At 42.2% G+C, this 24,998-nt stretch overlaps 1 protein-coding gene across 1 annotated transcript in view; it reads right to left on the bottom strand.

The window, feature by feature from the left end:
• The window catches only part of LOC115145418 (insulin-like growth factor-binding protein 3), a 95,532-nt gene that overhangs the window by 53,967 nt on the left and 16,567 nt on the right, over nucleotides 1–24,998 (bottom strand). The window contains 3 exon segments of the mRNA XM_065002781.1: nucleotides 1,065–1,120; nucleotides 1,123–1,183; nucleotides 13,365–13,639. Coding sequence (XP_064858853.1) covers nucleotides 1,065–1,120; nucleotides 1,123–1,183; nucleotides 13,365–13,639 — 392 coding nt within the window.

The raw sequence follows: 24,998 nt of genomic DNA, 5'->3' as shown, positions 1-24,998 counted from the left end.
TCATATTGAATTAAAATCACGATGCATACCAATGATATCATTGGAAATACATCTTCCTGTATATTTTTACTACAAATAGCGCCATTTTCACATATTATGTTGATGTTGGGGTGGTGCTGAAAACGACAGATATCAAGTTGACATTTTTGAAAATGTTCTTTAACAATTTAATTTGCTGTTCCTACACTCTAAAAAATGCTGGGTTGTTTGGTTGACCCAACTGCTGGGTTGCAGGCGTTGGGTCATTAGCTGCTGGGTTGTTTTCTTTAAACACTTTTGGGTTATTGAGATATGATCCAATGGGTCAGATCAAAAGACTGGAGGCGTAGTTTAGTTGGGGCGTGGCCTTCAGATAGTTCTTTTTAGCCACCCATGAGCGTAAATGTCATTCCTGTTAAGCTGTTGTGCTGTATAGTCATCACATATTAAGATCTAATGAATATAATCCCGCTGCTAAGGCAACCCAACATAACAGTACAAAAAACAAAAAAACAACAACTGATGGTTAAATCACCCATGTTTGGGTAATCGCAATTAGTTGGGTTATTCACTCAACCCAACTGGCTGGGTCAAAATAACAATTAGTTGGGTTATTCACTCAACCCAACTGGCTGGGTCAAAATAACAATTAGTTGGGTTATTCACTCAACCCAACTGGCTGGGTCAAAATAACTAAGGGTGTGTTCTAGCCAATATTTACTCAGTGCTAGGTTAACCAAATAATAAGATGTTTTTAAACCCAGAATTGTTAAGAGTGTAGTGAGTCAGCAGTGTGCAGTTGTCTCTGTAATACCTGGTTATTATTTATGTTGATAATGCTATTGATGTTTCTGTTTCTGTCAAGGTACTGTCAAAGAATGCATTGGGGGGGGCCTGGGCGAGGTTTCTTTTTGAAGCCTGTATAGTGAATGTGTGTGTGTGTGTGTGTGTGTGTGTGTGTGTGTGTGTGTGTGTGTGTGTGTGTGTGTGTGTGTGTGTGTGTGTGTGTGTGTGTGTGTGTGTGTGTGTGCATGTGTACGTGTACGTGTGTGTGTGTGTAATACTTAAAGCAAAGCGAGACTCACTTGTTTTTTCTTATAGAAGCCTTTTTTGTCACAGTTGGGGATGCGGATGCCTTTGGGATGAGCACATTGGAGATTTTAAGACTGTTCAGAATGCTCTCCATCTCTCTCCTGCATGGGCCCTGCATACAAAGCACACAACACCTCAATAGAACTGTACTAACACCATACTAACACCGTACTAACACCGTACTAACACCGTACTAACACCGTACTAACACCGTACTAACACCGTACTAACAGCACATAACACCTCTATAAAACTGCATTAACACAGTACAAACACTGTAGCAACACAGCACTAACACTGTACTAATACAGTACTAACACAGTACGCACACAGTACTAACACTGTAGCAACACAGTACTAACACTGTAGCAACACAGTACTAGCACAGCACTAACCCAGTACTAACACTGTAGCAACACATTACTAACACTGTAGTAACACAGTACTAACACTGTAGCAACACAGTACTAGCACAGCACTAACCCAGTACTAACACAGTACACACACTGTAGTAACACAGTACAAACACTGTAGTAACACAGTACTAACACTGTAGCAACACATTACTAACACTGTAGTAACACAGTACTAATACTGTAGCAACACAGTACAAACACTGTAGCAACACAGTAAAAACACTGTAGCAACACAGCACTAACCCAGTACTAACACAGCACAAACACTGTAGTAACACAGTACTAACACTGTAGTAACACAGTACTAACACAGTACTAACACTGTAGCAACACAGTACAAACACTGTAGTAACACAGTGCTAGCACAGTACACACACTGTAGCAACACAGTACAAACACTGTAGCAACACTGTAGCAACACAGTACTAGCAAAGCACTAACCCAGTACTAACACAGTACACACACTGTAGTAACACAGTACAAACACTGTAGTAACACAGTACTAACACTGTAGCAACACATTACTAACACTGTAGCAACACAGCACTAACCCAGTACTAACACTGTACAAACACTGTAGCAACACAGTACTAGCACTGTAGCAACACAGCACTAGCCCAGTACTAACACAGTACAAACACTGTAGCAACACAGCACTAGCCCAGTACTAACACAGTACAAACACTGTACTAACACTGTAGCAACACAGTACTAGCACAGTAAAAACACTGTAGCAACACAGTACAAACACTGTAGCAACACAGCACTAACCCAGTACTAACACAGTACAAACACTGTAGTAACACAGTACTAACACAGTACTAACACTGTAGTAACACAGTACAAACACTGTAGCAACACTGTAGTAACACAGCACAAACACTGTAGTAACACAGTACTAACACTGTAGTAACACAGTACTAACACAGTACTAACACTGTAGCAACACAGTACAAACACTGTAGTAACACAGTGCTAGCACAGTACACACACTGTAGCAACACAGTACAAACACTGTAGCAACACTGTAGCAACACAGTACTAGCAAAGCACTAACCCAGTACTAACACAGTACACACACTGTAGTAACACAGTACAAACACTGTAGTAACACAGTACTAACACTGTAGCAACACATTACTAACACTGTAGCAACACAGCACTAACCCAGTACTAACACTGTACAAACACTGTAGCAACACAGTACTAGCACTGTAGCAACACAGCACTAGCCCAGTACTAACACAGTACAAACACTGTAGCAACACAGCACTAGCCCAGTACTAACACAGTACAAACACTGTACTAACACTGTAGCAACACAGTACTAGCACAGTAAAAACACTGTAGCAACACAGTACAAACACTGTAGCAACACAGCACTAACCCAGTACTAACACAGTACAAACAAGTAACACAGTACTAACACAGTACTAACACTGTAGTAACACTGTAGTAACACTGTAGCAACACAGTACTAGCAACACAGCACTAACCCAGTACTAACACAGTACAAACACTGTAGTACAAACACTGTAACACTGTAGCAACACAGTACTAACACTGTAGCAACTAACCCAGTACTAACACAGTACAAACACTGTAGCAACACAGTACTAACACTGTAGCAACACAGTACTAACACTGTAGCAAACAGCAGTACTAACACAGTACAAACACAACACAGCACTAACCCAGTACTAACACAGTACAAACACTGTAGCAACACAGTACTAACACTGTAGTAACAACACAGTACAAACACTGTAGCAACACAGTACTAACACTGTAGCAACACAGTACTAACACTGTAGTAACACAGTACTAACAAGTAGCAACACAGCACTAACCCAGTACTAACACAGTACAAACACTGTAGCAACACAGCACTAACACTGTACTAACACAGTACTAACACAGTACAAACACAGTACAAACACACTAACACTGTACTAACACAGTACTAACACTGTAGCAACACAGTACTAACACTGTAGCAACACAGTACTAACACAGTACAAACATTAGCAACACAGTACAAACACTGTAGCAACACAGTAAAAACACTGTAGCAACACAGCACTAACACAGTAGCTAACACAGCACAAACACTGTAGTAACACAGTACTAACACTGTAGTAACACAGTACAAACACTAACACAGTACTAACACTGTAGCAACACAGTACAAACACTGTAGCAACACAGTACTAACACAGCAACACAACACACACACACTGTAGCAACACAGTACAAACACTGTAGCAACACAGTACAAACACTGTAGCAACACAGTACTGTAGCAACACAGTACTAGCACTAACACAGTACTAACACAGTACAAACACTGTAGCAACACAGTACAAACACTGTAGTAGCAACACAGTACAAAACACTGTAGCAACACAGTACTAACACTGTAGCAACACAGTACAAACACTGTAGCAACACAGCACTAACACCAGTACTAACACTGTACAAACACTGTAGCAACACAGTAGCACTAGCAACACTGTAGCAACACAGCACTAACCAGTACAAACACAGTAACACAAACACTGTAGCAACACAGCACTAGCCCAGTACTAACACAGTACAAACACAAACACTGTACTAACACAGTACAAACACAACACAGTACTAGCACAGTAAAAACACTGTAGCAACACAGTACAAACACTGTAGCAACACAGCACTAACCCAGTACTAACACAGTACAAACACTGTAGTAACACAGTACTAACACAGTACTAACACTGTAGTAACACAGTAACAAACACTGTAGTAACACTGTAGCAACACAGTACTAACACTGTAGCAACTAACAGTACTAACACAGTACAAACACTGTAGCAACACAGTACAACACTGTACAAACACTAGTAGCAACACAGTACTAACACTGTAGCAACACAGCACTAGCCCAGTACTAACACAGTACAGTACAAACACTGTAGCAACACAGCACTAGCCCAGTACTAACACAGTACAAACAAGTAACTGTAGCAACACAGTACTAACACCAGTACTAACACTGTACAAACACTGTAGCAACACAGTACTAACACTGTAGCAACACAGCACTACTAACACAGTACTAACACAGTACAAACACTGTAGCAACACAGCAAACACTAGCCCAGTACTAACACAGTACAAACAAACACTGTAGTAACAGTACAAACACAGCACAACACAGTACAAACACTAGCAACACAGTACTAACACAGTACACTGTACTAACACAACACAGTACAACACTGTAGCAACACAGTACTAACACTGTAGCAACACAGTACAAACACTGTAGCAACACAGTACTAACACAGTAGCAACACAGTACTAACACTGTAGCAACACAGTACAAACACTGTAGCAACACAGCACTAGCTAACACAGTACAAACACTGTAGCAACACAGTAGTACAACACTGTACAAACACAGTACTAGTAACAGTACTAACACAGTACTAACACTGTAGCAACACAGTACAAACACTGTAGCAACACAGTACTAACACAGTACAAACACTGTAGCAACACAGTACTAGCACAGTACAAACACTGTAGTAGCAACACAGTAGCAACACTGTAGCAACACAGTACTAACACTGTAGCAACACAGTACTAACACTGTAGCAACACAGTACTAACACTGTAGCAACACAGTACTAACACTGTACAACACAACTAACACTAGCAACACAGTACTAACACTGTAGCAACACAGCACAGTACTAACCCAGTACTAACACAGTACAAACACTGTAGCAACACAGCACTAACACTACTAGCACAGTACTAACACAGTACAAACACAGTAACACGCTAACACAGTACTAACACAGTACGCAACACAGTACTAACACTGTAGCAACACAGTACAAACACTGTAGCAACACAGTACAAACACTGTAGCAACACAGTAAAACACTGTAGCAACACAGCACTAACACAGTACTAACACAGCACAAACACTGTAGTAACACAGTACTAACACTGTAGTAACACAGTACTAACACAGTACTAACACTGTAGCAACACAGTACAAACACTGTAGTAACACAGTAACCTAGTACTAACAGTACAACACAGTACAAACACTGTAGCAACACAGTACAAACACTGTAGCAACACTGTAGCAACACAGTACAAACACTGTAGCAACTACTAAAACAGCACTAACCCAGTACTAACACAGTACAACACTGTAGCAACACAGTACAAACACTGTAGTAACACAGTACTAACACTGTAGCAACACATTACTAACACTGTAGCAACACAGCACTAACCCAGTACTAACACAGTACAAACACTGTAGCAACACAGTACTAGCACAGTACTAACACAGTACAAACACTGTAGCAACACAGCACTAACACAGTACAAACACTGTGTAACACAGTACTAACACAGCACTAGCCCAGTACTAACACAGTACAAACACTGTAGCAACACAACACTGTAGCAACACTGTACAAACACAGTAAAAACACTGTAGCAACACAGTACAAACACTGTAGCAACACAGCAGCACTAACCCAGTACTAACACAGTACAAACACTGTAGTAACACAGTACTAACACAGTACTAACACTAGCAACACAGTACTAACACAGTACAAACACTACAAACAGCAACACAGTACTACACAGCACTAACCCAGTACTAACACAGTACAAACACTGTAGCAACACAGTACTAACACTGTAGCAACACAGTACTAACACTGTAGCAACACACACTAACACTGTAGCAACACAGCACAGCCCAGTACAAACACTGTACTAACACAGTACTAACACAGTACAAACACTGTAGCAACACAGTACAAACACCAGTAACACTAACACAGTACAAACACTGTAGCAACACAGTACTAACACAGTACTAACACTGTACAAACACTGTAGCAACACAGTACTAGCACTGTAGCAAACAGCACTAGCACTAACACAGTACTAACACAGTACAAACACTGTAGCAACACAGCACTAGCACAGTACTAACACAGTACAAACACTGTAGTAACACAGCACTAACACTAACACAGTACTAACACTGTACTAACACAGTACTAACACTGTAGCAACACAGTACAAACACTGTAGCAACACTGTACTAACACAGTACTAACACAGTACTAACACTGTAGCAACACAGTACAAACACTGTAGCAACACAGCACTAGCACAGCACTAACAACACAGCACTAGTACAAACACTGTAGTACTAACACTGTAGCAACACAGTAGTAACACTGTAGCAACACAGTACAAACACTAACAAACAGTAGCAACACTAACACAGTACAACAACACTGTAGCAACACAGTACAAACACTGTAGCAACACAGCACTAGCCCAGTACTAACACAGTACAAACACTGTAGCAACACAGTAGCAACACTGTAGCAACACAGTACAAACACTGTAGCAACACAGCACAGTACAAACACTGTAGCAACACAGTACAAACACAGCACTAACACAGTACTAACACAGTACTAACACTGTAGCAACACAGTACAAACACTGTAGCAACACAGTACAAACACTGTAGCAACACAGTAGCAACACTGTAGCAACACACAGTACTAACACAGTACTAACACTGTAGCAACAGTACTAACACAGCAACACAGTAGCAACACAGTACAAACACTGTAGCAACACAGTACAAACACTGTAGCAACACAGTACAAACACAAAGTACAAACACTGTAGCAACACAGTACAAACACTGTAGCAACACAGTACAAACACAGTACAAACACTGTAGCAACACAGTACTAACACTGTAGCAACACAGTACAAACACTGTAGTAACACAGCACTAACCCAGTACTAACACAGTACAAACACTGTAGTAACACAGTACTAACACAGTACTAACACTGTAGCAACACAGTACAAACACTGTAGCAACACTGTAGCAACACAGTACTAACACTGTAGCAACACAGCACTAGCCCAGTACAAACACTGTACTAACACTGTAGCAACACAGTACTAGCACAGTACAAACACTGTAGCAACACAGTACAAACACTGTAGTAACACAGCACTAACCCAGTACTAACACTGTACAAAAACTCTAGCAACACAGTACTAGCACTGTAGCAACACAGCACTAGCCCAGTACTAACACAGTACAAACACTGTAGCAACACAGCACTAGCCCAGTACTAACACAGTACAAACACTGTAGTAACACAGTACTAACACAGTACTAACACAGTACTAGCACAGTACAAACACTGTAGCAACACAGTAGCAACACTGTAGCAACACAGTACTAACACTGTAGCAACACATTACTAACACTGTAGCAACACAGCACTAACACTGTAGCAACACAGAAACACTGTAGCAACAGTACTAACAGTAGCAACACAGTACAAACACAGCACTAACACAACAGTACAAACACTGTAGTAACACAGTACTAGCACAGCACTAACCCTGTAGCAACACAGTACAAACACTGTAGCTAACACAGTACTAACCCAGTACTAACACTGTAGTAACACAGTACTATCACTGTAGCAACACAGCACTAACCCAGTACTAACACAGTACAAACACTGTAGCAACACAGTACTAACCCAGTACTAACACTGTACAAACACTGTAGCAACACAGTACTAGCACTGTAGCAACACAGCACTAGCCCAGTACTAACACAGTACAAACACTGTAGCAACACAGCACTAGCCCAGTACTAACACAGTACAAACACTGTAGTAACACAGCACTAACACAGTACTAACACAGTACTAACACTGTAGCAACACAGTACAAACACTGTAGCAACACTGTAGCAACACAGTACTAACACTGTAGCAACACAGTACTAACACTGTAGCAACACAGCACTAACCCAGTACTAACACTGTACAAACACTGTAGCAACACAGTACTAGCACTGTAGCAACACAGCACTAGCCCAGTACTAACACAGTACAAACACTGTAGCAACACAGCACTAGCCCAGTACTAACACAGTACAAACACTGTACTAACACTGTAGCAACACAGTAGCACAGTAACACTGTAGCAACACAGTACTACACAGTAGCAAAACACTGTAGCAACACACTGTAGTAACACAACACAGCTAACACTGTAGCAAACACCTAACACAGTACTAACACAGTACAAACACTGTAGTAACACAGTACTAACACAGTACTAACACTGTAGTAACACAGTACAAACACTGTAGCAACACTGTAGCAACACTACTAGCACAGCACTAACCCAGTACTAACACAGTACAAACACTGTAGTAACACTGTAGCAACACAGTACTAACACAGTACAAACACTGTAGCAACACAGTACTAACACAGTACAAACACTGTAGCAACACAGTACTAACACTGTAGCAACACAGTACTAGTACAAACACTGTAGCAACACAGCACTAGCCCAGTACTAACACTGTACTACTAACACTGTAGCAACACAGTACTAGCACAGTAAAAACACTGTAGCAACACAGTACAAACACTGTAGCAACACAGCACTAACCCAGTACTAACACAGTACAAACACTGTAGTAACACAGTACTAACACAGTACTAACACTGTAGTAACACAGTACAAACACTGTAGCAACACTGTAGCAACACAGTACTAGCACAGCACTAACCCAGTACTAACACTGTAGTAACACAGCACTAACCCAGTACTAACACTGTAGCAACACAGCACTAACCCAGTACTAACACAGTACAAACACTGTAGTAACACAGTACTAACACAGTACTAACACTGTAGTAACACAGTACAAACACTGTAGTAACACTGTAGCAACACAGTACTAACACTGTAGCAACACAGTACTAACACAGTACAAACACTGTAGCAACACAGTACTAACACTGTAGCAACACAGTACTAGCACTGTAGCAACACAGCACTAGCCCAGTACTAACACAGTACAAACACTGTAGCAACACAGCACTAGCCCAGTACTAACACAGTACAAACACTGTAGTAACACAGCACTAACACAGTACAAACACTGTACTAGTACAAACAGCAACACTAACACTGTAGCAACACACTGTACAAACACTGTAGCAACACAGTACTAACACAGTAGCAACACTAGCAACACAGTACTAACACTGTAGCAACACAGTACAAACACTGTAGCAACACAGCACTAAACAGTAGTAACACAGTACAAACACTGTAGCAACACAGTAGCAACACTGTAGTAACACAGTACTAACACAGTACTAACACAGTACTAACACTGTAGCAACACAGTACAAACACTGTAGCAACACAGTAGCAACACAGTACTAACACAGTACTAACACAGTACAAACACTGTAGCAACACAGTAGCAACACTGTAGCAACACAGTACTAACACTGTAGCAACACATTACTAACACTGTAGCAACACAGTACTAACACTGTAGCAACACAGTACTAACACTGTAGCAACACAGTACAAACACTAGCACAGCACTAACAAACACAGTACTAACACTGTAGTAACACAGTACTAACACAGCAACACAGTACTAACACTGTAGCAACACAGTACAAACACTGTAGCAACACAGTAACAAACACTGTAGCAAACACAGTACTACAAACACTGTAGCAACACAGTACAAACACTGTAGCAACACAGTAGTACAACACAGTACTAACACAGTACAAACACTGTAGCAACACAGTACAAACACTGTAGTAACACAGCACTAACCCAGTACTAACACAGTACAAACACTGTAGTAACACAGTACTAACACAGTACTAACACTGTAGCAACACAGTACAAACACTGTAGCAACACTGTAGCAACACAGTACTAACACTGTAGCAACACAGCACTAGCCCAGTACTAACACAGTACAAACACTGTACTAACACTGTAGCAACACAGTACTAGCACAGTACAAACACTGTAGCAACACAGTACAAACACTGTAGTAACACAGCACTAACCCAGTACTAACACTGTACAAACACTCTAGCAACACAGTACTAGCACTGTAGCAACACAGCACTAGCCCAGTACTAACACAGTACAAACACTGTAGCAACACAGCACTAGCCCAGTACTAACACAGTACAAACACTGTAGTAACACAGTACTAACACAGTATTAACACAGTACTAACACTGTAGCAACACAGTACAAACACTGTAGCAACACAGTACTAGCACAGTACAAACACTGTAGCAACACAGTAGCAACACTCTAGCAACACAGTACTAACACTGTAGCAACACATTACTAACACTGTAGCAACACATTACTAACACTGTAGCAACACAGCACTAACACTGTAGCAACACAGTACTAACACTGTAGCAACACAGTACAAAGACTGTAGCAACACAGTACAAACACAGTACAAACACTGTAGCAACACAGTACAAACACTGTAGCAACACAGTACAAACACTGTAGCAACACAGTACAAACACTGTAGCAACACAGTACAAACACTGTAGCAACACAGTACAAACACTGTAGCAACACAGTACAAACACTGTAGCAACACAGTACAAACACTGTAGTAACACAGCACTAACACTGTAGCAACACAGTACTAACACTGTAGCAACACAGTACAAAGACTGTAGCAACACAGTACAAACACAGTACAAACACTGTAGCAACACAGTACAAACACTGTAGCAACACAGTACAAACACTGTAGCAACACAGTACAAACACTGTAGCAACACAGTACAAACACTGTAGCAACACAGTACAAACACACAGTACAAACAACACAGTACAAACACTGTAGCAACACAGCACTAACACTGTAGCAACACAGTACTAACACTGTAGCAACACAGTACAAAGACTGTAGCAACACAGTACAAACACAGTACAAACACTGTAGCAACACAGTACAAACACTGTAGCAACACAGTACAAACACTGTAGCAACACAGTACAAACACTGTAGTAACACAGTAACACAGTAACACTGTAGCAACACAGTACTAACACAGTACAAACACTGTAGCAACACAGCAACACAGTACTAACCCAGTACTAACCCAGTACTAACACAGTACTAACACTGTAGTAACACTGTAGTAACACTGTAGTAACACAGTACAAACACTAGCAACACTGTAGCAACACAGTACTAACCCAGTACTAACAAACCAGTACTAACACTGTAACACAGTACTAACACTGTAGTAACACTAACACTGTAGCAACACAGTAACACTGTAGTAACACAGTACTATCACTGTAGTAACACAGTACTATCACTGTAGCAACACAGTACTAGCACAGCACTAACACAGTACTAACTAACCAGTACTAACACAGTACTAACACAGTACTAACACTGTAGTAACACTGTAGTAACACTGTAGTAACACAGTAACTATCACTGTAGCAACACAGTACTAACACTGTAGCAACACAGTACAAACACTAACCCAGTACTAACCCAGTACTAACACAGTACTAACACTGTAGTAACACTGTAGTAACACTGTAGTAACACAGTACTATCACTGTAGTAACACAGTACTATCACTGTAGCAACACAGTACTAACACTGTAGCAACACAGTACTAACCCAGTACTAACCCAGTACTAACACAGTACTAACACTGTAGTAACACTGTAGTAACACTGTAGTAACACAGTACTATCACTGTAGCAACACAGTACTAACACTGTAGCAACACAGTACTAACCCAGTACTAACCCAGTACTAACACAGTACTAACACTGTAGTAACACTGTAGTAACACTGTAGTAACACAGTACTAGCACTGTAGCAACACAGTACTAGCACTGTAGCAACACAGTACTAACAGTAAAGTATGGGTGTGTGTCAGTAAACAGATGAGGGGGTGGGGGGTCTGTGTGTGTCAGTAAACAGATGATGGGGGGTCTGTGTATGTCAGTAAACAGATGAGGGGGTCTGTGTGTGTCAGTAAACAGATGAGGGGGTCTGTGTGTGTCAGTAAACAGATGAGGGGGGCTCTGTGTGTGTCAGTAAACAGATGAGGGGGGTCTGTGTGTGTCAGTAAACAGATGAGGGGGGTCTGTGTGTGTCAGTAAACAGATGAGGGGGGTCTGTGTGTGTCAGTAAACAGATGAGGGGGGTCTGTGTGTGTCAGTAAACAGATGGGGGGTGGGTCTGTGTGTGTCAGTAAACAGATGATGGGGGGTCTGTGTGTGTCAGTAAACAGATGAGGGGGGGGTCTGTGTGTGTCAGTAAACAGATGAGGGGGGTCTGTGTGTGTCAGTAAACAGATGAGGGGGTCTGTGTGTGTCAGTAAACAGATGAGGGGGGGTCTGTGTGTGTCAGTAAACAGATGAGGGGGGTCTGTGTGTGTCAGTAAACAGATGAGGGGGGTCTGTGTGTGTCAGTAAACAGATGAGGGGGTGGGTCTGTGTGTGTCAGTAAACAGATGAGGGGGTGGGTCTGTGTGTGTCAGTAAACAGATGAGGGGGTGGGTCTGTGTGTGTCAGTAAACAGATGAGGGGGGTGGGTCTGTGTGTGTCAGTAAACAGATGAGGGGGTGGGTCTGTGTGTGTCAGTAAACAGATGAGGGGGTCTGTGTGTGTCAGTAAACAGATGAGGGGGGGTCTGTGTGTGTCAGTAAACAGATGAGGGGGGTCTGTGTGTGTCAGTAAACAGATGAGGGGGGTCTGTGTGTGTCAGTAAACAGATGAGGGGGGTCTGTGTGTGTCAGTAAACAGATGAGGGGGGGTCTGTGTGTGTCAGTAAACAGATGAGGGAGGGGGGTCTGTGTGTGTCAGTAAACAGATGGGTATGGTATGTGAGAAATAGGGGTGGTAGGTATTAGTTAAATATCTATATCCATGCTGCTAGACGGAGTCATTACTTACATATTCGGTCTCCCTCTTGTCCTCCAGAGAAAACCTGGGAATGTTGGCTTTGACTCCCCCAGATCCTGACTCCATCTTGTAGCTCTGGCTCTTCTTATTCTGTTCCTTCTTGATCACATCCGGCTTGGGTTGCAGCGGCGGTTTGGCCTCTATCGCCACTCGGTGTTTGCCGCCTCCGCCTTCAACAACAACCACACCCACCGCCATGGTAGTCATCACAGTGACATTGGTACGCCACTCTTCCCCCGCCACCACCTGCTCCCTGCCTGCGTTCTCTGTCAAAACAACAGGAAATGATGTCATAGTTTCGAAATTAAGTCCAAAAAGCTTGATGGATAATTTGTGTTGTTAGATTGTCATAGAATATGACCTTTGCACTGGTAAGGAGATGGAACACCATTATATTAGCCTGAGGAAAAGTTTTACTGAGATTATGGTGCTTTCGGATGCTATCAGAGTTTTCACATATACAATTGAAGTTGGAAGTTTACATACACTTTCATTAAAACTAGTTTTTCAACCACTCCACACATTTCTTGTTAATTAACAAACTATAGTTTTAGAAAGTCGGTTATTTCATTAATTTTATATTTATTTTACTTTTATTTAACCAGGTAGGCTAGTTGAGAACAAGTTCTGATTTGCAACTGCGACCTGGCCAAGATAAAGCAAAGCAGTTCGACACATACAACGACACAGAGTTGAACTAACATACAGTCAATAATACAGTAGAAAAATCTATATACAGCATGTACAAATGAGGTAGGATAAGAGAGGTAAGGCAATAAATAGGCCATGGTGGCGAAGTAATTACAATATAGCTGTCACGCCCTGACCTTAGAGAGCCTTTTTATTTCTCTATTTGGTTAGGTGTGATTTGGGTGGGCATTCTAGTTTGTCTATTTCTTTTTTGGCCGGGTATGGTTCCCAATCAGAGGCACCTGTCATTCGTTGTCTCTGATTGGGGATCATATTTAGGCATCCCTTTTTCACAACTTAAGTTGTGGAATCTTGTTTGTGTGTAGTTGCGTTCTGCACTGCATATAGCTTTACGTTCGTTTTCTTATTTAGTTGTTTTTCGGTGTCATTTTAAATAAAGAAAAAATGTAAGCTTACCACGCTGCACCTTGGTCTCATTCTAATGACGGACGTAACAATAGCAAATAACTTGTTATGGCTGGGGGCAGTATTGAGTAGAGTGGATGAATAAGGTGCCCAGAGTAAACTGCCTGCTACTGGTGCCCAGTTGCTAATATATGCATATTATTAGTAGATTTGGATAGAAAACACACTGAAGTTTCTAAAACTGTTTGAATGATGTCTGTGAGTATAACAGAACTCATATGGCAGGCAAAAACCTGAGAAAAAATCCAACCAGGAAGTGGGAAATCTGAGGTTTGTAGTTTTTCAACTATTTGCCTATCGAATATACAGTGTCTATGGGGTCAAATTGCACTTCCTAAGGCTTCCACTAGATGTCAACAGTCTTTAGAACCTTGTTTGATGCTTCTACTGTGAAGGAGGGGGGAATGGGAGCTGGATGAGTCAGTGGTCTAGCAGAGTGCCACGAGCTGGTCACGCACATTCACGTGAGAGTTAGCTTGAGTTCCATTGTATTTCTGAAGACAAAGGAATTCTCCGGTTGGAACGTTATTGAAGATTTATGATAAAATCATCCTGAAGATTGATTCTATACATCGTTTGACATGTTTCTATGAACTGTAATATAACTTTTTGGACTTTTCGTCTGAACTAAGCGATCGCGCATTGAGCATTTGGATTACTGGGCCAAACGAGCAGGAGGTATTTGGACATAAATGGACTTTATCGAACAAATCAAACATTTATTGTGGAACTGGGATTCCTGGGAGTGCATTCTGATGAAGATGATCAAAGGTAAGTGTTTATAATGTTATTTCTGACTTCTGTTGACTCCACAACATGGCGGATATCTGTACGGCTTGATTTGTTGTCTGAGCGCTGTACTCAGATTATTGCATGGTGTGCTTTTTCGGTAAAGCTTTTTTGAAATCTGACACAGCGGTTGCATTAAGGAGAAGTGTATCTATAATTCCATGCATAATAGTTGAATCTTTTATCAATGTTTATTATGAGTATTTCTGTAAATTGATGTGGCTCTCTGCAAAATAACCGGATGTTTTGGAACTACTAAACGTAACGCGCCAATGTAAACTCAGATTTTTGTATATAAATATGAACTTTATCGAGCAAAACATACATGTATTGTGTAACATGAAGTCTTATGAGTGTCATCTTATGAATATCATCAAAGGTTTGTGATTCATTTTTATCTCTATTTCTGCTTTTTGTGACTCCTCTCTTTGGCTGGAAAAATGGCTGTGTTTTTCTGTGACTAGATGCAGACCTAACATAATCGTTTGGTGTGCTTTCGACGTAAATTATTTTTGAAATCGGACACTGTGGTAGGATTAACAACAAGTTTATCTTTAAAATAGTGTAAAACACTTCTATGTTTGAGGAATTTTAATTAGGAGATTTATGTTGTTTTGAATTTGGCGCCCTGCACTTTCACTGGCTGTTGTCATATCGATCCCGTTAGCGGGATTCAAGCCATAAGACACTGGAATGGTAGGGTGTGCAGAAGATGAATGCGCAAGTAGAGATACTGGGGTGCAAAGGAGCAAGATAAATAAATAAATACAGTATGGGGATAAGGTAGATTGGATAGGCTATTTACAGATGAGCTGTGTACAGGTGCAGTGATCTGGTTAGGACATCTACTTTGTGCATGACCCAAGTAATTTTTCCAACCATTGCTTACAGACAGATTATTTCACTTATAATTCACTGTATCACAATTCCAGTGGGTCAGAAGTTTACATACACTAAGTTGACTGTGCCTTTAAACAGCTTAGGAAATTCCAGAAAATTATGTCATGGCTTTAGAAGCTTCTGATAGGCTAATTGACATTATTTGACTGCCTCTTTGCTGACATCATGGGAAAATCTGAAGAAATCTGCCAATACCTCCAATTGTAGACCTCCACAAGTCTGGTTCACCCTTGGGAGCAATTTCCAAAATCCTGAAGGTACCACGTTCATCTGCACAAACAATAGCACGCAAGTATAAACACCATGGGACCACACAGCCGGGGTGGCAGGTAGCCTAGTGGTTAGAGCATTGGACTAGTAACCGAGAGGTTGCAAGATCAAATCCCCGAGCTGACAAGGTAAAAATCTGTTGTTCTACTCCTGAAAAAAGCAGTTAACCCACTGTTCCTAGGCCATCACTAAAAATAAGAATTTGTTCTTAACTGACTTGCCTAGTTAAATTAAGGTAAAAATAAAATATTGCTCAGGAGCTAGACATGTTCTGTCTCTTAGAGATTAATGTACTTTGGTGCACAAATCAATCCCAGTAACAACAGCAAAGAGTGAAGATGCTGGAGGAAATAGGTACAGAAGTATCTAAATCCACAGTAAAAGGAGCCCTATATTGACATAACCTGAAAGGCAGCTCAGCAAGGAAGAAGCCACTGCTCCAAAACCGCCATAAAAAAGCCAGACTTTTGAACCTGCACATGCAACTGCACATGGGGACAAAGATTGTACTTTTTGGAAAAATGTCATCTGGTCTGATGAAACAAAAATAGAACTGTTTGGCCATAATGACCATTGTTATGTTTGGAGGGAAAAGGGGGAGGCTTGCAAGCCGAAGAACACCATCCCAACCGTGAAGCATGGGGGTGGCAGCATCATGTTGTGGGGGTGCTTTGCTGTAGGAAGGACTGGTGCACCTCACAAAATAGATGGCATCACGAGGAGGAAAATGCTGTGGATATATTGAAGCAACATCTCAAGACATCAGTCAGGTAGTTAAAGCCTGGTCGCAAATGGGTCTTCCAAATGGACAATGACCCCAAGCATACTTCCAAAGTTGTGGCAAAATGGCCTAAGGACAACAAAGTTAAGTTTTGGAGTGGCCATCAAAAAGCCCTGACCTCAATCCTATAGAAAATTTGTGGGCAGAACTGAAAAAGTATGTGCGAGCAAGGAGGCCTAAAAACTTGCCTCAGACCAGCTCTGTCAGGAGGAATGGGCCAAATTTCACTCAACTTATTCTGGAAAGGTTGTGGAAGGCTATCTGAAACGTTTGACAATTTAAAGGCAATGCTACCAAATACTATTTGAGTGTATGCAAACTTCTGACCCACTGGGAATGTGATGAAAGAAATAAAAGCTGAAATAAATCATTTTCTCTACTATTATTCTGGCATTTCACATTCTTTAATTAAAGTGGTGATCCTAACTGACCTAAGACAGGGAGTTTTTACTAGGATTAAATGTCAGGAATTGTGAAGAACTGAATTTAAATGTATTTGGCTAAGGTGTATGTAAACTTCAACTGTATATACCTGCATGCACACACACACACGCATGCACGCACATACACACGGTGTATGTTCTCTTCAGACTTCAACTGTACATCTACAATCATCTATAGAACATAGCAGGCTCACAGCAAGAGAGAGAGAGAGACAGAGAGAGAGAGAGAGAGAGAGAGACACAGAGAGAGAGAGAGAGAGAGAGAGAGATAGACACAGAGAGAGACAGAGAGAGAGAGAGAGAGAGAGAGAAACTGAAACAGAAAGTGAGAGAGTTAGGGAAAGGTAGAGTAACGTCAAGGGGCAGAGAGAGTGAGAGAGCAAGACAGAAGGGGAAGCAGTGAGAGGTAGAGGTTGAGCGAGAGAAAGAGAGGAACTCAGTCGCTTATATTTATAGACCATGTCTCTGGCAAAGATTCCTGACAAATCGTTAAAGACAGAGCAGAGGAGAGCCCAGACCACCTGTCTTGGCCAGAAGGGGAGAGAGTAGGGGTAGAGGAGGTGGGAGGGGGTATAAACACCGGTCTCTAATGTAGGAAAGGGGCGAACAATCCACCACATGACCAGGGTCAGCCATTAACCACAGGACTTCAGTCACAGGACCCCACTAATCAACCGTTGAGTTCTATATTTCTCACTCAATTTCTGTGTGCGCCATTTATTAATCTGCGTACAAAAGAATGGAGATTTATAAACTTGGATCACGCCATGCATGTGCATGTTTCCAGTTATAAATCAGACCTGTTGTAAAACTGTGTGAACCAGCATTAAAACTTTGGAAAACACCCTCCATTCACCTTCTATGGTGACAATAATGGCCTTTATTTGATGTATAGGGCTAATTTGGAACTATTGGATCTGAAATGGGGACGGTCAGTTTCTGAAAGAGAAAACAACGGCAAATTGTTGTGGACTTGTCAGCAGAACATTAATTCAACAATGTTTTGCGTCGACTTTTCCCTCAACCTAAATATGATGGACTGCAAATTCTGAAATATCGTATAGGGCAGGCTACTTTTTTTTTTATTACTGTCACGCCCTGACCTTAGTTATCTTTTTTCTTTATTATTTGGTTAGGTCAGGATGTGAAAAGGGTGGTTTGTTTAGTTTTGTGTTGTCTAGGGGTTTTCTAGTCTAGGTGTATATGTCTATGGTTGCCTAGATTAGTTCTCAATCAGAGGCAGCTGTTTATCGTTGTCTCTGATTGGGAACCATATTAAGGTAGCCATATTCCTTGGTTATTTTGTGGGTTGTTATTCTATGTTTAGTTGCCTGTCCGCACAAGCCATATTGCGTCACGGTTCGTTTTGTTTAGTTCTGTTCAGTGTTCTCTCTTTAATTAAAGAGTTATGTTCGCTTACCACGCTGTGCCTTGGTCTCCTCTTTATGACGACTGTGACAGAACAACCCACAACCCCAAAAAGGACCAAGCAGTGTGCTTGGACCCGGGAGAAAGAGGAGTGGAGGACATCATGGACCTGGGAGGAGGTAATGGCAGGGGACAAGACCCTGCCACGGTGAGTCTGCACAGCCCAGTGCGTCCTGTGCCAGCGCCCTGCATTTACAGGGCGAAAATAAACATCCAGCCAGGACGGGTTGTGTCAGCTCTACACTCCAGACCTCCAGTACGCCTCTACAGTCCAGTACGTCCTGTTCCTCCTCCTCGCACTCGCCTGAGGTGCGTGTCCACAGCCCGGTACCACCAGTTCCAGCACCACGCTTCCAGGGTCCAGTATGCCCTGTTCCTTCTCATCGCACTCGCCCTGAGGTGCGTGTCCCCAGCCCGGTACCACTAGTTTAGGCACCAGGCCTACAGTGCGCCTCGGCAGTCCAGAGCATCCGGCGACAGTACCCAGTCCAGAGCGTGCAGCGACAGTTCAGTCCGGAACCTCCAACGACGGGCCACAGTCCGGAACCTCCAACGATGGTCCCCAGCCCGAGGTCTCCAGCGACGGTCCCCAGTCCAGAACATTTGGCGATGATCCACGCAGCGAGGGTCCCCAGCACAGGGCCTACGGCGAGGATCCGCAGTCCAGAGCCTCCGGCGATGATCCATGGGTCAGTGCTACAAGAGGGGACTCAGTGTAAAGGGGGGGCGGCGTCCAGAACCAAAGCCGCCACCAAGGTTAGATGCCCACCCAGACCCTCCCATATAGGTTTAGGTTTGCGGCTGGGAGTCCGCACCTTTGGGGGGGGGGTACTGTCACGCCCTGACCTTAGTTATGTTTGTTTTCTGGCCTTCCTGTTACATCAGGTGCTGTAGATGTTATGGAGGGCAGGTAGCTTGCCCCCAGTGACGTGTTGTGCTGACCGCACCACCCTCTGGAAAGCTTTGCGGTTGAGGGCGGTGCAGTTACCTTACCAGGCTGTGATACAGCCCGACAGGATGCTTTCGATTGTGCATCTGTAAAAGTTTGTCAGGGTTTTGAGTGAATCGCCAAATTTCTTCAGCCTCCTGAGGTTGAAGAGACGCTGTTGCGCCACTCTGTGTGGTTGGACCATTGCAGCTTGTCTGTGACGTGTACGCCAAGGAACATAAAACTTTCCACCTTCTCCACTGCTGTCCTTTCGATGTAAATGTAGGGAAAATGGCACGCATGGCTTACAGAAAAAGTCGCTTCCAAACTAGGGATTTTGTGGCTAATTGAGGTAAAACAGTAATTCTGCTCATGTGCATGTATGAACTACACATTGAAACATCCAGACCAAAAAGGTAGGTTTAAAAAAGACTTACTAGTCTCCAAAGTACCAGAGAATGTCTTTAAAAGAAACATAGCCTATATAGACCCATGTAGCCTATTTCAATCATATTGAAATTAATTTCATGTTCAATCCATTGAGTTATATTTTGCGACTAGGCTTCTATCTGTCATTTTTGCCTTATTGTGGTTCATGATGTGTGACAACATGTGTGCAATGATGTGCCCAATCTTTGATTTAGTGCATTATTATTGGGTAAGCATAATAAGCCGCCCCAAAAGCCTATTTGTAGCCATAGGTAGTAATATTTCTCTAGGAGCTGATCTGTCGTCAGTATTGTGGAAAAATTCTAATGTTAAGGTAAGATTTGAATGGAGAAAGCTGATCTGAGAGCAGCGCTGCTTTTCTTTCAACCCTATCCATATCGACATAAGGTCAAATGACTCACTTAGGGAACATTCTCTCTACATGATCATTTAGGAAACACTTAAAAAGTTGGCTCGTAAATAACGATGCATCTGGTGCGATCATTGTAATGTATCAGTTACATCGCAACTGGGAAACAAGACCTCGATCAGTAGACTGGAAGCGTCACTTAGGGGAGAGGCTTTCAGATAGTTATTTTGGCCACTTGTAAGAGTAAACATCATTCTTGTTAATCTGTTCTGTTGAATTTTTATCACATGTTAATCCTCTTGAGCCAATTTCCACATCCCTGCGCGAAATGTAATTAGCATTGTATATTTGTTTGATAAAAATATTTCTGTTAAAGCTAGATACAATGGGGCAAAAAAGTATTTAGTCAGCCACCAATTGTGCAAGTTCTCCCACTTAAAAAGATGAGAAAGGCCTGTAATTTTCATCATAGGTACACTTCAACTATGACAGACAAAATGAGAAAAAAAATCCAGAAAATCACATTGTAGGATTTTTTATGAATTTATTTGCAAATTATGGTGGAAAATAAGTATTTGGTCACCTACAACAAGCAAGATTTCTGGCTCTCACAGACCTGTAACTTCTTCTTTAAGAGGCTCCTCTCCTCCACTCGTTACCTGTATTAATGGCACCTGTTTGAACTTGTTATCAGTATAAAATACACCTGACATTCTCCCAATCTTCTTCTGGATCATCCAAATGCTCTCTAGCAAACTTCACCTGTCCACAACCTCAAACAGTCACACTCCAAACTCCACTATGGCCAAGACCAAAGAGCTGTCAAAGGACACCAGAAACAAAATTGTAGACCTGCACCAGGCTGGGAAGACTGAATCTGCAATAGGTAAGCAGCTTGGTTTGAAGAAATCAACTGTGGGAGCAATTATTAGGAAATGGAAGACATACAAGACCACTGATAATCTCCCTCGATCTGGGATTCCACGCAAGATCTCACCCCGTGGGGTCAAAATGATCACAAGAACGGTGAGCAAAAATCCCAGAACCACACGGGGGGCCCTAGTGAATGACCTGCAGAGAGCTGGGACCAAAGTAACAAAGCCTGCCATCAGTAACACACTACGCCGCCAGGGACTCAAATCCTGCAGTGCCAGACGTGTCCCCCTGCTTAACCTCTTCAGTCGACCCTCTACTTTTTGAACATTTTGTTAAAAATCGCGCAACATTTCAGCGCCCTGCTACTCATGCCAGGAATATAGTACGTTCATATGGTTAGAATGTGTGGATAGGAAACCCTCGGACGTTTTTAAAACTGGTTAAATCACGACTGTGGCTATTACATAACGTGCGTTACATCGGAAAGCGCAGGAAAACCTGATCACAGAAAATGGAAATAAATATCCTTGCGCCACTTCCAGCAATTGTTAACAGTGAGCCGAATTAGATAAGACCGAGCATTCAACTCCCACAGCATCCCCATGTTGTCGAGTATCTTGTGAATTTTGATTCTTCTTTGATTCTTGGTTGAACCGAAAGAGGGGCACCGCTTACCTCCGGTCTCCGCCCAGATCATTCCGGAAGAGCTCTCTCCTGAAATTTTTTTCCAAGACGACAGCTAATGATATATACATCGCCTACGGATGATTTTTATCGCTTATTAACGTTTACTAATACCTAAAGTAGCATTACAAACGTATTTCGAAGTGTTTTGTGAAAGTTTATCGTCTACTTTTTGAATTTTAAAAAATGACGTTACGTTGTGAAATCGCTGTTTTTTTTTCGTTTATCACACAGTCTACATATAACGATATCTTGGCTTTATATGGCCCGATTTAATCGAAATAAAGACCCAATAGTGTTTATGGGACATCTAGGAGTGCCAACAAAGAAGATGGTGAAAGGTAATGACTGTTTTCTATTTTATTGTGCGGTTTGTGTAACGCCAAAATGCTAATTATTTTGTTTACGTCCCCTGCTGTGCTTTTCTGTTGTAGTGTATTGGTGCATGCTATCAGATAATAGCTTCTCATGCTGTCGCCGAAAAGCATTTTAAAAATCTGACTTGTTGCCTGGATTCACAACGAGTGTAGCTTTAATTTGATACCCTGCATGTGTATTTTAATGAACTTTTGAGTTTTAACTAATACTATTAGCATTTAGCGTAGCGCATTTGCATTTCCAGAGCTCTAGTTGGGACGCAAGCGTCCCAAGTAGAGGCAACAGGTTAAGCCAGTACATGTCCAGGCCCGTCTGAAGTTTGCTAGAGAGCATTTGGATGATCCAGAAGAAGATTGGGAGAATGTCATATGGTCAGATGAAACCAAAATATAACTTTTTGGTAAAAACTCAACTCGTCGTGTTTGGAGGACAAAGAATGCTGAGTTGCATCCAAAGAACCCCATACCTACTGTGAAGTATGGGGGTGGAAACACCATGCTTTGGGGCTGCCTCACACAGGAAGCCGCGCAGGTCCTAATCCAGGCACTTGTCATCTCCCGTCTGGATTATTGCAACTCGCTGTTGGCTGGGCTCCCTGCCTGTGCCATTAAACCCCTACAACTCATCCAGAACGCCGCAGCCCGTCTGGTGTTCAACCTTCCCAAGTTCTCTCACGTCACCCCGCTCCTCCGCTCTCTCCACTGGCTTCCAGTTGAAGCTCGCATCCGCTACAAGACCATGGTGCTTGCCTACGGAGCTGTGAGGGGAACGGCACCTCAGTACCTCCAGGCTCTGATCAGGCCCTACACCCAAACAAGGGCACTGCGTTCATCCACCTCTGGCCTGCTCGCCTCCCTACCACTGAGGAAGTACAGTTCCCGCTCAGCCCAGTCAAAACTGTTCGCTGCTCTGGCCCCCCAATGGTGGAACAAACTCCCTCACGACGCCAGGACAGCGGAGTCAATCACCACCTTCCGGAGACACCTGAAACCCCACTTCTTTAAGGAATACCTAGGATAGGATAAAGTAATCCCTCTTACCCCTCCCCCCTTAAAAGATTTAGATGCACTACTGTTCCACTGGATGTCATAAGGTGAATGCACCAATTTGTAAGTCGCTCTGGATAAGAGCGTCTGCTAAATGACTTAAATGTAAATGTAATGTAAATGTTTTTCTGCAAAGGGACCAGGACGACTGATCCGTGTAAAGGAAAGAATGAATGGGGCCATGTATCGTGAGATTTTGAGTGAAAACCTCCTTCCATCAGCAAGGGCATTGAAGATGAAACGTGGCTGGGTCTTTCAGAATGACAATGAGCCCAAACACACCGCCCGGGCAACTAAGGAGTGGCTTCGTAAGAAGCATTTCAAGGTCCTGGTGTGGCCTAGCCAGTCTCCAGATCTCAACCCCATAGAATATCTTTGGAGGGAGTTGAAAGTCCGTGTTGCCCAGCAACAGCCCCAAAACATCACTGCTCTAGAGGAGATCTGCATGGCGGAATGGGCCAAAATACCAGCAACAGTGTGTGAAAACCTTGTGAAGACTTACAGAAAACATTTGACCTCTGTCATTTCCAACAAAGGGTATATAACAAAGTATTGAGATTAACTTTTGTTATTGACCAAATACTTATTTTCCACCATAATTTGCAAATAAATTCATAAAAAGTCCTACAATGTGATTTTCTGGATTTTTTTTTCTAATTTTGTCTGTCAGGCCTCTCTCATCTTTTTAAGTGGGAGTACTTGCATAATTGGTGGCTGACTAAATACTTTTTTGCCCCACTGTATATGTTTTTTCCAGGGTCTGCGTCTCAATCCACCACATTCACTGATATCGGCCTTCCGCAACTATCGGTGTCTGTCAGTCCATTAGGCATCCCAAAAATCAGTCTTCTCACAAAAATGTCTATAGCATCCATATGGTTTGACCTATGAACTGTTATAACCCAATAATGGAACACGTACAGTACCAGTCAAAAGTATGGACACAGGTACTCATTCAAGGGTTTTTCTTTATTTTTTTATATTTTCTGCATTGTAGAATAATATTGGAGACATCAAAACTATGAAATAACACATATGAAATCATGTAGTAACCAAAAAAGTTTTTAACAAATCAAAATATAGTTAATATTTGAGATTCCTCAAAGTAGCCACCCTTGGCCATGATGACAGCTTTGCACACTCTTGGCATTCTCTCAACCCGCTTCACCTGAAATGCTTTTCCAAAA

The sequence above is a fragment of the Oncorhynchus nerka genome, linkage group LG17 (assembly GCF_034236695.1).
Source record: "Oncorhynchus nerka isolate Pitt River linkage group LG17, Oner_Uvic_2.0, whole genome shotgun sequence".
Lineage (NCBI taxonomy): Eukaryota > Metazoa > Chordata > Actinopteri > Salmoniformes > Salmonidae > Oncorhynchus > Oncorhynchus nerka.
This window is presented reverse-complemented; position numbering and strand designations above follow the sequence as displayed.